The sequence below is a fragment of the Panthera tigris genome, chromosome D3 (assembly GCF_018350195.1).
Source record: "Panthera tigris isolate Pti1 chromosome D3, P.tigris_Pti1_mat1.1, whole genome shotgun sequence".
NCBI classification, from domain to species: Eukaryota; Metazoa; Chordata; class Mammalia; order Carnivora; family Felidae; genus Panthera; species Panthera tigris.
Window position 1 is genome coordinate 68,314,895 of NC_056671.1, and position 14,525 is coordinate 68,329,419.

Consider the following 14,525-nt stretch of genomic DNA (forward strand, 5'->3'; position numbering starts at 1 on the left):
AGCTAAGGGTGTCGTCATCTCCCATCTCAGCTGGAGCCAACGTGCCAACCATTTAATTGGTTGGGGGCGGGGGGGGGGGGGGCGGCAGGGAGGGTCCTCTCCTCACACCCTTTTCCTGACCCTACAACACTCTTGGCTCGCTCCACTCTGCTGTCGCCTCTATGACCCAATGGTGATCTTGTCAAACTGTTCCGAGATGCCATTGAAGGCTTCTCCCTGGGCACCTTGCTTCAAAAGCTTCATCAAAAATTCCTCTGGCAGGGAATGCTGGGGTGGCTTTTAACCCCTTACTTCTGTTTCCTTTGAGCAAACTTTCCCCATGTACTTGGGGCCTGCTTCCGCCCACTCCCTCTCGGCCTTTCTGTCTCCATTCCGATCCCCCAGCCCATCTCTACCCGTGACTCCCAGCCTCCTGCGCTCTTCTGAGTCTGGCAGCCATAGCCAGAGGTCAGGAGTGGAAGAAAGGAGAAAGGGAGGAGGTTGCCCTGTGCCAGGAATCTCTCATCCCTCTGCACCTCCCTCTGACCCCCTCCCTATGGTTGGCTCCCTTGCTCTCCTTCCCTCCAGGCCCCAGAAACCCCATCCGCCCCTCCCTGCCTTTTCCAGAGGAAGGGCAGGGAGGGGGCAGGTGCCTCTGAGGGGTGTCTCCGACGGGCACACACCCCACCCTCAAGGATGCAACCGGTTGGGCTCCTGGAAGGGGCCGGCAGGCACAGGCTGGGGAGGAGAACACAGAGGGCAGCAAGTCCAGCTTCTCAGGAAATGAAATTGCCCCATGCAACAATGAGAGAGCCACATTTTCAACTTTTTGCGTGAGCGTGCATTCAATTGCTCACATTGTTTTGGCTCCAGGGGAAATCTGACCTCGGAAAAGGCTGAGATGAAGTGGGTGTGGGTGGAGATCCTCTGCTATTTCACAGGGCTAAGAGAGTCGAGCAGAACATTCTTCGGAGGTACCTTTCCAGTGGGACTGTTCCTCCCTTCCCAAGAGCAGGAGACGGGGCCTCATTCAGCTACCCAGCTGGGGTCGGGGCAGGGCCCACTATGGCCAGAAGAGGCCAAGGTCCACTGTGCCCAGGATACCGATGGACCCTAAGGGGAGCGGAGATCTGAAATTATTCCCCATGCGACCCGGGACTCTTGACCCTGCTGCACCTTGGGGAGCTTTTAAAAACTTACAAATTTTTCAGACCGCCCCTCCAACCCCACTTCAGCCAAGTAAATCAAACATTCTGGGGATGAGGTTTGAGAGGGGAAAAAAAAAAAAAAGATTTCATCCCTCTATGTGATTCCAGCGTGCAGCCAAGGTTAAGAGACACCAATCACTGCATATTAGGTGCAGTTAGTGAGCAGCCATTGGCAGCCAGAGAGCACTGTGGGAAGAACACCGCCGGAAGACCCAGAGAGACCTGAGTTTGAATCCCAGCCCTGCCATTCCTAGCCTGTGGGGCTTTCACCTAATTCTTTAATTTTTTTTATGTTTATTTTATTTTTGAGAGAGAGAGAGAGAGCACATGCACGAGTGGGGGAGGGGGAGAGAGAGAGAGGGAGACACCAAGATCCTGTCAGCACAGAACCCGACGCGGGGCTCGAACTCATGAACCGTGAGAGCATGACCTGAGCCGGAGTCGGCGCTCAACTAACTGAGCCACCCACGTGCCCCTCACCTAATTCTTTAATGTTTCCGAACCTCAACTTTCTGTCTGTAACATGGGAATATGGGACTAACACCCACCCTGCATGTTTAAGGCATCAAATAAAAGCAAGTAATGCACGACAGCCCCTTGGTGAGCTGCACTGTCGTGTACCACTGTTGAAAGCAAACCGTGTTCCAAGCATTGCTCCAGAGAAGTATCACATCACAGACCGCCCGGAATGCACTGTCCAAGTCTCCTAACTGGGCACCCGGGCCCCCCCACAATCGAACACAGCCCCCCTTTCCTGGAGAGCCTCACATGAGTCCTCTGAGGCTCCAGCCGCTGTCCCCACCACAGCTCCACCGAGGGTCCCTTGCATTTCTCCTCCCGGAGCCCCATCTCCCTCCTCCTCCTGCCTGACATCTTGCCCACCTTCAAGGCCGGGTTCACTTCCCGCCATGTCTCCGCCCCCCCCCCCCCCCGAGTTATTCCTCCTGTAACATCCTGGGCAATGCGTGTCTACACAGGGCAGCCTACGCGTGTTCTCCGGACACGTTCTTTGCCAGGTGGTTGTATGAATGCCTCGTGACCTCTTCTGGGTTGCTTGTAAATCATTTCAGTCTCTCGTTGGTACCTGCGGGTAAGTTGGGTCTCGCCTAGTTCTGTAACCCCAAGTACGTTTTGCCCGGGACTCTCCACTCCTTCGGGAAGCAGTGATTTGGTTTGAGACGATGCTACTTTTCTCTTCTGCACTGCAGAGTTTCCTAGTGGTACTGGAAGGAGGGAGTATAAGTTGTGAAATGATCCTCCTCCAAAGGGCTGATGACCCGCTCGGTGACCGAATCCACAGAAATGAAGCAGCCATGAACACTGCTGACGGGTTGCACAAATGGAAAGGCAGGGGGGACCTTAGAGGTGTGGGCAGCTGCTGGGGGCAAAGGGGAGGGGAAGCCAGGGCTTTAGGACAGGTATTGGCGAGAAAGGAGAGAGGCCCCCAGGAAGAAAAGTGAACAGAGGCACCGAGGCCAGAATAAATGTGGCCCGCCTGTGTCAGCGCGTTAAAGATGGGTCTGATGGGTGAGTCCTGGGCCTGCGCTGGCTCCCGGGACACGCCAGAGGATACTGAAAACCTCCAAAAGTTTTGAAGCCAGAGAGCAACACTATGGAAGGCATAAAAGAGAGTATATTTGCTCATTCAAAAAATGCTGAGAAAAATGCTCCTTCCTTACTGAACTGAAAGGTCTCCTACACACACGTGCGGATAGAAATAAGCTGAAATAGCAAAGTCAAATAAACCTGGGCTCTTCTTAGCCAGAGGGCCTCAAGGGTAACTCTGTGCACAATGCAGTGCTCAAAATGAGGTGAGGTGGGACGCAGGACGGTGGGAGCCCAGACGCAGACGAGACCGGGAGATCTGGCGAGGGCACCTCAGCAAAGAACAATCCTCAACCCCTTGCGTCTTTAATTTCTTGCTGTAACCCTCGATCAAAAAGACAAAGCAGGAAGTGACAGGCTGGAAGGAAGCTTGAAAATTCAGGAGAACCCTCCTCCGTGAACAGTTTATTCCAGCCCTAATCTTAGGCACAGACCCTGCCTGGAATGTTCCTCTGAGAATGTAGCCTTCCTGGGGCAGGTACACAGCCCCTGGGCACTGGTTTAGCTGCAGAGCTCCTCCAGGTCCAACAGCTGCTGCTATGAATACCCCAGCTTAAGCAACCATTCCTGTAACCTCTGCCGAAATAACTCCCACAGTTTTGTCCCCTCCAAAGCTGTCGCCCCCCCCCCCTCCTCCAGTTGGCGGCCAAGGCACTCCTGGTGTGATGCCCCTGACCTGCTCCAAGCCCCCACCACATACCCACAGGCTGGCATGCCTCCCCTGAAGCTGGGGATCCTGGCCCCCAGCGAGATAAAACCCAGTCTCCCCCCTCCCTACCACCACTCCCAGACCCCTCCCCAGCCCCCACCCTCTAACTGTTCTACTTCCTTAGCCAGGCTCTGCAAACTGAAATGTGAAATTTGAAGCCAGTGTTCCCCTTAGCAACCATGGTAACACAGGATCTGATAGAGAGCCTGGAGTTATAAAAATACCAGCTTCCACCAGACACTGGTTTCCAAAGGGAAACCAGTCTCCACGCCAGAACCGTTTTTAAACGGTCTAAAAACTCAAGAGACTTCCAAACCCATCTCAGCGTGGCTTCAGGAAGACATCTCCTCAATTCCCTTTTGGAAGGTGGTGGTGTTGCAAGCTTTGGGTATTTTCTCCAAAATATACAGCTCCTCTCTTAGAACGGGCTAGCCTTACACATATAGGTGGGAGCCGTTTTTAATAAACATCAGATCTTCGGCATCCTTGAAGGGCGACGTTGAATCGCTGCCAGCCCTTCCGGTTCCCTCCCAGGGAGTCAGCGCCACCAAACCTCCTAATCACACAAGGGGACGGATTTGGTCTTATCGCCTCTTCGCCGAAAACAGTTTTAATTAACGTGACCGTTTTTCTAGCAGGAGTTCCACGTTTAAGGCCTCGGGTAGGGAGGTAAGACGCCTCCCCTCCCGCGGACGCCCCCTCGGGCCAGCCCTGGGCCGCGGTGCTGAACCCCCACTCCCGCTCTCCGCGCCGCCTGCAGGGGGCGCTTGGCCTTGCGGGCTGGGGAGCGGGGCCGCTCCCCGCGGCCGCCCCCGCCTCCAGACCCGCCTCCGCGGCCCCGCCCCTCCGCGCTCACCTCCTCCTTCCTCTTATCTCCTGGGGCCATGCCTGTAATTCTGAAAAATATTCTAACTCAGTAATTAATGTCTGAACTTCAAGAGGCCCCTGCTTTCTGCAGAGGCGCACAGGAGGCAGGCGGGGACCTGGAGGGGCTGAAGGCCTTGGTGGGGAGGGGCGGGGGTGCGCACTTTTTCTAAACTGGCGAGTGGACAGTGGAGGGAGGATAAATTGTTTCTGGCTGGAGTTGTGTGTGCAGGATACACACGCATCTGCACCTATCCACGTGCCTCTGTCTACATTTTTAAATCCTCTGGCCTTTGTTTTTTTGTTTTTTGGTTTTTTTTAAGTAAGATGCCTTCCTCCCACCCTCCCCTCCCACCCCCAGTGGCGATTTCCAGGCAAGTGGCCCCTTGAATCCTGGCCTCCTGGATGCCCGCCGCCGCCCCCACCCCCTGCCCCGCTCCCGTGTCTCCCCGTGGTTTGCACAGCCCAGCCCTGCCCAGACTTCATTCCAGGTACCCTGTACCAGGCAATAGGAGCACAAAGTGCTGGGCTGGCTGCTTGAGCTGGGGCATGAATATGACGTGGTCCCTCCCCTCTCAGAACTGCTGTCTGCTAGAGAGAAGGGGAAAAGGGAAGCACCCAGTCCTGGGAGCTGGTCCCAGAACCCACACTGATCTTCCTTAACCTGCTCCAGCTCTCAGGCCCATCTGATGATACCCCACTGGCTGCTGTCCCCAGCTCAGATGTAACTAATGTGTGAGCAGCACTTGTACATCTGGGCCAGATGCTGTTAGGAACCACCTTTTCTCTTTTCTAGAATCCCTTGGTGGCTCCATTATCACTGCCGCCAGCAATGATCAGTAGCTTATAGGTGGCCTGGGCCAGGCCCTAAAAGAAGAAACCTCCAGGGTTGCCCTTACTTGTAACTGGCAAAGAAGGGTGCTGGGGAAGGAGGTGGACTTCAGAGCCAGACAAATTCGCGCATCGTATAGTCTCGGGTCCTTGGTTCCTTGTTGGGATGCAGATTAAATGGGATTTAGTAGATTTGCTAATTGCGAGTGGACTTCCTCCCTTCCCTGTGGGAGGTCACACAAAATAAAGACATGAAAAACAAAAGACATGAAATAATGGGATCAGTCAGCAGCATATTTGTATCATATAAATGAAGCGCTTCGTAATAAGCAAAACTGTGAAGGAACACCGTAAAATAAGTCTCAGGGCCTTTGCCCTTGCCTTTCCTTCTGGGAGAATGCCCTTCTTCCCCACACCCTTCCAGGTCTCAGCTGGTCAGTCCTGGGTAGACCCTCACTCACCACCCTCACACCCCTGCAGCCTGCTTTCTTCTTCTCCATAGCCTTTACCAGGATCTGGCTCCACCTTAGAGTTTTCTGTGTGAATCTGTTTTCTCTCTCCCCGACTCGCATGGAAATGGAAGCTTTCTAAAGGCAAGGAATGTGTCTATTCTCTTTCTTCACAGCTGTATCCCCAGGGACTAGAACAGTGCCCAGCACAGAGTAGGTGCTCGGTCGATACTGGTTGAATAAATTAATGAAATAGAATGTCTAGACTGAGCAAAGCAGGAGACAGATTACCTTCTGTCCAGATAACCCTTCTAGAGTTAATCTGGACAGATCTCTCAGGGGAAATAAATCAGAAGCCTTGAAGAGGCAAGGTGAGCCGGCAGCATGGGGCTGGCTGGTAGCCGTTCCTGGAGAGGAGGTCAGAGTGGGAGAGGAAGAGAAACGCTCGCCCCAAATCAGACTCAGAGGAAGCAATCTGTGCTTACAATATGAGCGAATGGGCAAAAACTACTGTCAGCCGGTGAAGCTGCCTGCATTCTGTCCCTACGCTTTGCTCTGCTCTAATTAAGTGGTCGTTTCTCGACTTCAGTCTGCCAGGCCTCATGTGAGATTGAATTAGTGTGTGTGTCCCAGGTCAGAATCCCACGAGCCACAATCCTGAGAATCAGGATGGGCTGATTCCCACGAGCCCACAATCAGGGTGGGCTCGTAGCTTGGCTTCACGGATCGATAGTCGTGGGGAAAGGGTGATGGAGGGGCATTGAGTGAGCACCTATGGGCACGGGGGATATGGGGGGGGGGGGTGCAGGCAGAGTAGCAAGGCCTCTGTCCCCCGCCTCCCCCTTGGGGAGGAAAAGAAGTAAGGAGGATGGATGCTCAGGGCTCAGGAGACTTCGGTGAGGGTCGGGAAGAAGATGAGAACACAGCATGTGGGGGGTGGGAAGGACACCCTCAGTCACAGATGTCGAGGACAATGGCAGCCTTACTTAGCCCTAAACAGTCCCAACACAATCGCAACTAGGCAGCGACACGTCCAGTACAATATAATGGGAGCCACTGTGCCCTTGCACATTTGCTAGTAACTGCATTTTAAAGCAAGCAACTGGTGAAATTAGTATCTTTTATGTTATCCAGTATATCCAAAGAATGGCTGCTTCAACATCTAATCAATATTAAAAAGTATCAATGAGATTTTTTTTTAATACATTTTTTTTGTTTGTACTAAGTCTGAAATCCACTGTCTGTTTTACACTTAAAGCACCTCTCAGTTCGGAGGAGGCACATTTCAAGACGGCATGTGGCTGGTAGCTACTGTAGGGGACAGCACAGGTCTGGGGGCTAGCTTCCAGAATCCTCAGGCTTTGGGGAACCATTCTGGATTCCTAAACAATCTAGATGCCCCTCGAGTCTCAAAGTATTTTTTTCTCCCCTCTGAGAACTCTGAGGGGTTCTCCCTCAGTGCTCTCCCTCTGAGCACTCAGAAGCAAAGGAAAACGTTGGGAGCTAAAACCTAAATCGACCAGCCAGGGTGCTAGCGTTGGGTGGTTGGCTGGGGCTCCCTGGTAGGATCTGCAGAGGCAACCCTTTTGACCCCAGAATGAAGGTGAGGAGAGGGAAAGGAGGGGGAAGAAAGGGTAAGGGGGGGGGGGGAAGCATAGAGCAGGGGACTCAAGGACAGGGGGGTGGCAGGGGCAGCTGACTGTGAGACAAGGCTACAAGCACAATCCCCGGGGTTGGGGGGCGGGGGTCAGTCCTGGGAGGGCAGGCAGCTACCAGCTCCTTCTCACAATGGCCCGGTACGTGGAAGACACAATTAGCTCATTCTTGCATTGCATTGCCCTTTTGATTACACTGTTCTCAAGACTTCCATTTCTGTAATTAAGACCTTGTCCCTTACTCAGAGGTATTGGAACATAAAAGTATTTGCTGAATCTGGTTTCCCAGGGTTAAAAGCCAGACTTAGGAAATGCAAACACACTTGTGGAAATGCAAACACACATTCACTAACTAATTATCCCATAATTAAGGCCGAAGCCCTGCTTAAAACAATTAGCTCTGGGAATTGAACAGTAGGTATAACTCCACTTTTTGCTAATTGTTCTTCCCCAATAGACTGGATATAGCCAGTCCCGGGGCCTTGGGGGGGTGGGGGGGGGTGGCGGGCGGGAGGAGGGAGGGACGGTAGGGAACGAAGTAGCCCGTTGCTTTTGGTCTGGACTGGACCACGCTCTGCTTGGTTTGGAAATGTTAGTCAGAGAAGAGTTTGAGGTGTGGAGAACAGCAAGGAGGATGTGGTTTGGGCAAGGGGAGTCGAGCGGCCGCCCCAGGCTTGGACACGGGCCATGGGAAGTCTCAGAAGCTACTGCTGGCCACACTGAGGTGGTTTGCCTGGCTGGAGCTGAGGGCGTGGGCCAAGGATTAGCTGACTGGAAAGCAATTAGATGAGGTGGGGCTGGCTGGGAAAATACCTGGAATCCCAGGGCCAGAGTTGAGACTTGCTCGGGTAATGCCCCAGGCGGGAGGCCTTGTGGGCTCTGGGGACTGGAGGTACCCACCCTCGAGGGTGGCTACCAGGATCCCCGCTGGGCCACAAGCCTTTTTGGCCTCTTGCTGATGGGGAGGAATGGGTTCTAGAGGGTGGGAAGTCGAGAGGGGCTTTCCTGATTACCAAGGCCTCTGGATGCCTCCCCCACCTCAGCGTGTCTGCCCCCTCCCTCCACCCCTCCTCAGACTCCCAGGACTTTCCTGAGGCCGGCCTGGTGCCATCAGGTAACCTCCCCCTTTCCTAGGTAGGAGGGATATGTGTGTAAGGTTCCAGGGACTTTCACATTTTGAAAGACGAGCTCGGAAGAGAAAAATGGATGCCCCTAAAGGGGGGGGGGGGGGGGGGGGAGAGCAGCAGCAGTTCTGGGTTTCGTAGAGGTCGAGGAGATAACTGACCCCCCAGTGAACCCTCTGTCCCCAGAAAATCCCACATACATTAAAGCTTGCGGACCATCCCTGAAGTCTCTCCTCGGGGGGCTTCTCGGTTAACAGCCCCTGTTCTAGAAGTGAAATTTGGAATCTTCATACAAGCAAACGTTCAGAGGGGCCTTCCAGACCACCCTCAAAGCAACTGTGTAAAGGATTCCGTGGGTCGACCTGACTGACAGCTCACTTTTTTCCCCCAGAAGGGATCCCAGCTCTCAGACTAGCCCTCCTTCCCTCCCCTCTCCCCTCTCCCCTCTCCCCTTCCCCCTTCCCCCTTCCCCCTTCCCTTCCTCCCCACCTCCCACCCTTTCTGTCCCCTTCACGCTCTCCATAGATCAGAGGTTAGCAAACTTCTATAAAAGGCCAGATAGTAAATATTTTAGCTTTGCAGGCCAAGAGGCTAAATCGAGTTTAACCACATCCCTGTGATTTGTACTGTGCGAAGCCATGAGAGCAGTTTCTGTGGAAACTACTCAGTTCTGCCTTGCTAATGCCAAAGCAGCTGGGACAGTATGCAAATGGATGAGCGTGACTGCATTCCAACAAAACCTTATTTATGGACACTGAAATTTGAATTTTATAACATTTTTATGTGTCAAAGAATATTATTATTCGTTTGCTTTTTTTCCCCCAGCTATTTAAAAATGTAAGAACCGTTCTGAGCTCACAGTCCCCATAAAAAGGGTGCTGTGGACCAGATCTGGCCGCTGGGCTGTAGTTTTACAGACCCCTGATCTAGATCTGTGGTTCTCGGTGCTGATTAAAATTGCGGGATCACCGGCAGCAAAGGGAATTTGCACTTTCCCAGGCTGTGCTGCTGCCACTTTAGGAGATCCACGCTCTGGGTAGCCCTGATCTAGTCTGAACTCCACCCGCATTTTACCGACAACAAAACTGAGGCCCAGAGGTGCCATAGCTCTGTCATACGAACCCAGGGAGAGCCTTCTCTATCCCAGGATGCAGAGCTGTCTGGTTTTCTATCTCTAGCTGCTTCCAGAGATCTACCCTGCCAGCTCACACTGCCCAAGGCTCTCACCGGGCCACAGGAAATGTGTGTGTGTCCCCTGGTGTCCCAAAGTGGCCGGGCTCCAGTGAGTCATCTCCCCTGAGTAGAGACAGTGTGAATGCACTGACGTATCCCCATGCTGTCAGTCAGTTCCCTCCTGACACGTTGTCAGCTTTGGGGATCCACAGGGCATAGCAGGACAAGAGGGAGGCTAAAAGTCCCCTCCGTGAAAAGGGAAAGTGAAAGAACAAGGGCTCGGACGTCAGACTAACATGACTTCAAATCCCACACTGTCGGTACTAGCTGGGACCAGGGAAGGTACTTAGCCTCCTTGAGCATCAGTTTTCCCAACAGTAAAATGAGAAACGGCCCTCTCTACCTCTGCAGGATTGCCATAAGGATTAGCGATCACATCTGTCAAGTTTCTGGCACATAGTACAAAACGTTTATGGTATCTTTATTGGCCACCCTGGCATCATGCCTTAACCACAGAGCTACCCAGCCACAGCCTGACAGGCACCGAGAAAGGCTATATGATCCTCCTGACGACACATGAGACGGTGGCTGTGTTGCTGTCCTTACATTATGGAGACATTCACTGTCCCATACTCCGATGACATTTTCAGTGGTGATTCAGGTTGGCGTGTGTAAGGCCATGTCAGAGGTTTGTATCGGGGGCCCTTGGGTGGCCTTCAGCATCTGGGAACCCACTGAAATCGGATGCTGACATCTGTGAACGTGTGTAGATGGGCATTTTCCTGGGAGAAGTGCCAAAGTTTCCATCAGACCTTCAAAGAGTTCCGTGCTCCAGAAAAGCTAAGGGACCCATGTCTGCAAACACAACACATTAGACAGCACCAAACTCTGGTGACAGATTCCTAGACTTGAGAATCAACTCCCTGCTCCTTAGGTATGATCTTGGTCACAGTGGACATCATCTGATTCCAACCCAAACTTCCATTTCCTCGGCCCTGAAACCTGTGCCTAGCCTAGCTGTCTCACCAGTTCCAGAATCAGATGATATCCTCTGAACAAAAACCCAGAGTAGGGAAACCAAGAATGGGTGGAGGTCTCAGAGTGACCACCAGGTGAGCAAGGGCCGCACAGGAACTACCTGCAGGGACAGTATGTTTGTTTCAAATTTAAATGCCGGGGGCACGGGAGTTAAAACAGGTAACACTAAGCTGTGGTAATAAGCAGGATTGCGGTGACCCTAGAGGAGGGGCGGTGAAAAGAAGGGCACAAGAAGCCTGTGGGGTATGACCCAGGTTCTAGCTGTTGCTGGGGCCATCGGTAGCACAGGCGTATTCCCCGTGTGCAAGTTCATCTAACCGCGTCCTTAGGATGTGTCGTGCCTTTTTGCACGTGTGATGCTTCAACCAGAAGTTCTCTCACAAAAATGTTCCGCTGAGAAAAGTAGAAATACAATATAAAATCACCCCGTTGGGGATTTTTCCACGTAACTCTGGAGTGGCATAAGCGTATGGCTTGAAGAGCGAGCAATTTATATACAAGCACAAATAGCGGGGTATGATGTGAGCATGATCTGAAGGCCAGATTTAAGTATCTTTCTTTTTGACCCAAACTGCTATCTAAATTGGCCCGCGGAACTTTTGCTTTCTTTCGTTATCTCACGGCACCCACAGGCCGTCTCCGGCCTCTTCACAGCAATGGCAGCCCTGCCTTGGTCTGGCCTACTGTGGATAGCCTGTCCACCAGGGCAGCGGCCCTGCTCAGCACACCCGTGGTTCCAGAGCACTGCCCGTCCCATCCCCTCTCTCCTGTAGGCTTCCCTCCAACCGGTTTCTTTTCTGCCTCCCGCATCCCATGCTTCCCACTCTCTTGATGGTTTCCTTCTTCTCTGCCGCCCACCAAACCCACCTGAGGAAGGAGAGCCTTCCCTTGACCCCGCATTCCCCTCCGGGAACCACCCCGTGTCTTTCTTCCCTACAGAGCCAGAGTTTTCCAAAGAATTGTCTCTCTACATGCTGTCTGTCTGGATTGCTTCTGCCCCTTCAAGCCAACAGTACGGTCCTTGTTGAAATCACCTTGTTGCAAAACTCAGAGCCCGGCTCAGCCCTCAGCTCCGCCAGCCCAGCGTAGCAAGAAAGCAGCTGTCGGGGACGTGTAAACCAATGAGAGGATTGTGTTCCAACAAAACCGTACTGATCGACGCTGAAATTTGAATTTCGTGTCATTTTTACATGCCAGGTGGAGGTATTTCCCAAACTTTTCGTGTAGGAGCCTTTGCTTTCGGCCTGTGTTCACCTGCAAGGTCTTCTCCACAACTTCCTTTGGTGTTCTCTTAACCAGAACCTGGAGAAGTCGATGTGCTTTGGGACTTACCAGAGGACAGGCGACCGTAGCTCGTGGTGAGCCAGGAATGGGGCCCCAGGTGCAAGTCCCAAAGCCCATGTTGGTCACAGGCAGATTCCCACGGTGGCAGCAGCCCCCAAACTTGACCTGTACAGACTAGATCTACATCTCCAGGCCTGGGTTCATCCACCTGACACGCGCCACCCCCCCCCCAGGGCCACCCACAGACCCCCGCAAACTCAGGAGCACCTAATGGAACCCATCTCCTGCTACCAGAGAAGATACCACCACCCTCTGCCCCACTAATTGGCAGGATCTGTGGGCAGCAGCTCTTACCCGGATCTCAGCTCTGACTACCATGTTTCTGCCTGGCCGCAGCTCGTGAGGCCAAGGTCCCCTTTCGCCTGAATTAGCCCACCAGCCTTCTAACTGGGCTCACCCCCGTCTCTCCGTACTCCAGGGTCCCAGGTTTCTTGAGGGTGATCTTTCTCACTGTTTGGAATGTTCTTCCCCATCCCTCTCCTGACCCCACTCTTTCCCTAGCTTGACCTTACGGGGTCACCACAAAGCTCTCTCCCGAGGAGATCTCCCCTGGGCTCCTCTCCCCACCCAGGTGAGGACGGTCCTTCCCACCACCCACCCCCACGGCACCCTCGGTTCTGTGCCACACGCGGCCCCCTCAGTAAGAGGGGCTGCCACTGATGGAGCTGCTCTTCGTGTGTGCCAGCTGCTATTCTAAACATGGGTCCTCGGTGACCGCACTTAATCCTAGCCCAGTTTCCAGATGAGGAAACTGAGACACAGAGAAGCAAATGGTGCAACATGATTAGTGGGGGGCTGAGTCTGGATTCGAACCCAGGCAGCCTCACCTTCCAGCCTTGGTTCCCATCACTGATCTGCTTGAGCCATGTCTGTCCTCCCAACCACACTGGTAAATCCACGAGGAAAGGATTCATGCCTCCTTGTTGAATGAATGAATGAATGAATGAATGAATGAAAAAGTGGTTGCTGTCCCTTCAGGCTCCCTGGAGGAGGTACAGGACCTGCCGTGCTCTGGGCCGGTTATGTTCCTGGGTGGCTGCATCCCAGGAAACAGAGGGGCCCTTCTGAGTGGCTTTACCCCAGCCAGCACAGGCTTTCCTTCAAATCCAGTCTGCATTTCTTCTGAGAGGGCCAGCTGGACACAAGGTCCTGTGTGAGTCAAAACTAGTCTAGGTAGACCCTAGACTAGACCTAGAACTAGCTAGAACCAAATAGTTGCCCCCAGGCTGTGAACCCAGAAGCTTCTGGTTATAGAGATTAGGGGAGGAGGTCAGGGAAAGCTGGGAGGAGGAAGGTCTTGTCTCAGGAGACAGTAAATGGAGTCAGGGTGGGGTTTGCTCCTCGTCGTCCTCACAGATAAGGACAAGACGTGTTCAGAAGCCTGTGAACAGATGGCTTTGGCTGGTCTGGAGGTCTGTGAAAGGGAGGAGAAGGCGGTAGGGCCCCAGGGGTGGAAGTGGCCAGCAGCCAGGGCCTGAGCCACTCCACCACCACCCCCCCACCCCAGGCTAAACACTTTATCCCCTCCCAAACCTCTCAGGTGACCCGGTGAGAGTGCATGCATAATACTATTGGCAAAACTGAGAATAAACTGAGGGTTGATGGGGGGGGGGATGGGCATGGAGGAGGGCACCTGTTGGGAGGAGCCCTGGGTGTTGTATGGAAACCAATTTGACAATAAATTTCATATTAAAAATAATAATAATAATAATACTATTGGCCGGCAGGCACACTCCTCCAAAAAGATTTAGAAATAGAGTTTAGAAATAGGGTTGCCCCAGTATGACAGTTTCTATTCTGCTAAGGGTAAGGCTCCAAAGCCAAACAAACTTCCAGGTGGCAATTAAATGCTCTTATCTCCAACCTTAGACTTGGCAGAGAGTACTTAGTGAATCCTTTCTGCCGTCCCCAGGCAGCCCCAGGCCCTTTTCTCAGCCCAGGCCTGTCTGTCCCTCTGTGGGGTGGCTGCCACTCCGAGTACAAATGCTAATTATGCCTTTAGCACAGGCCTATTATTCTCTGCTTAAGCTTGTCCCAGGCCCAGCTGTCCCTGCCCAGTTGGTGCTTGGTTACTGCCTTGCACCCAAACCCACCGTGGAACCAGCTAAGCCTCCTCACCCAGGGACGGACCTCCGGCCCAGCTTCTGGGCTACGGCTTCAGACTCCTCCCCCCCGCCCCCACCCCGGAAGACTGGCACCCTCTGTCTGGAAACCGGCCTCCAGCAGGCACATATTCTTAAATACAGCCTGCCAAGATGATCACGCTGGAGAAGACGTGTGTTGAGCGAGGGTTTCTTCAGAATCCCATGCTCCGCAGCAGGGTAAGGGGCAGGTGTGCCCTTTCTCCAGGTCCTCGAGGCCCCCTGGCTGGTTACCCGTGCCCTCCCCCACTCACATACCCTGTAAAGTCTGACATTGGCGGGAGGGACGCCTGGTTGACCTGCCACACCGTGGAGAACCTTGTAAGCAGCTCCTTCCCGGGCTTGTGGGAAGGTGGGCTGGCGAGGCCCTTCAGAGAACTGTGTGCCCGAACAGTTAGTTGGTGG

The 14,525-nt window shown here is 53.4% G+C and overlaps 1 protein-coding gene across 9 annotated transcripts in view; it reads left to right on the forward strand.

Moving 5' to 3' along the window:
- The window catches only part of CTIF (cap binding complex dependent translation initiation factor), a 293,230-nt gene that overhangs the window by 259,814 nt on the left and 18,891 nt on the right, over positions 1 to 14,525 (forward strand). The window contains exon 11 of one of the 9 annotated variants that reach the window (XM_042961324.1): positions 11,575 to 11,776. The exons of the other annotated variants lie outside the window; for them this stretch is intronic. Within the exon in view, the coding sequence (XP_042817258.1) occupies positions 11,575 to 11,724 (150 nt within the window). The 3' untranslated portion in view covers positions 11,725 to 11,776. Of the gene's footprint in view, positions 1 to 11,574; positions 11,777 to 14,525 lie in introns of those variants that run through there. 9 annotated transcript variants of the gene reach the window in all.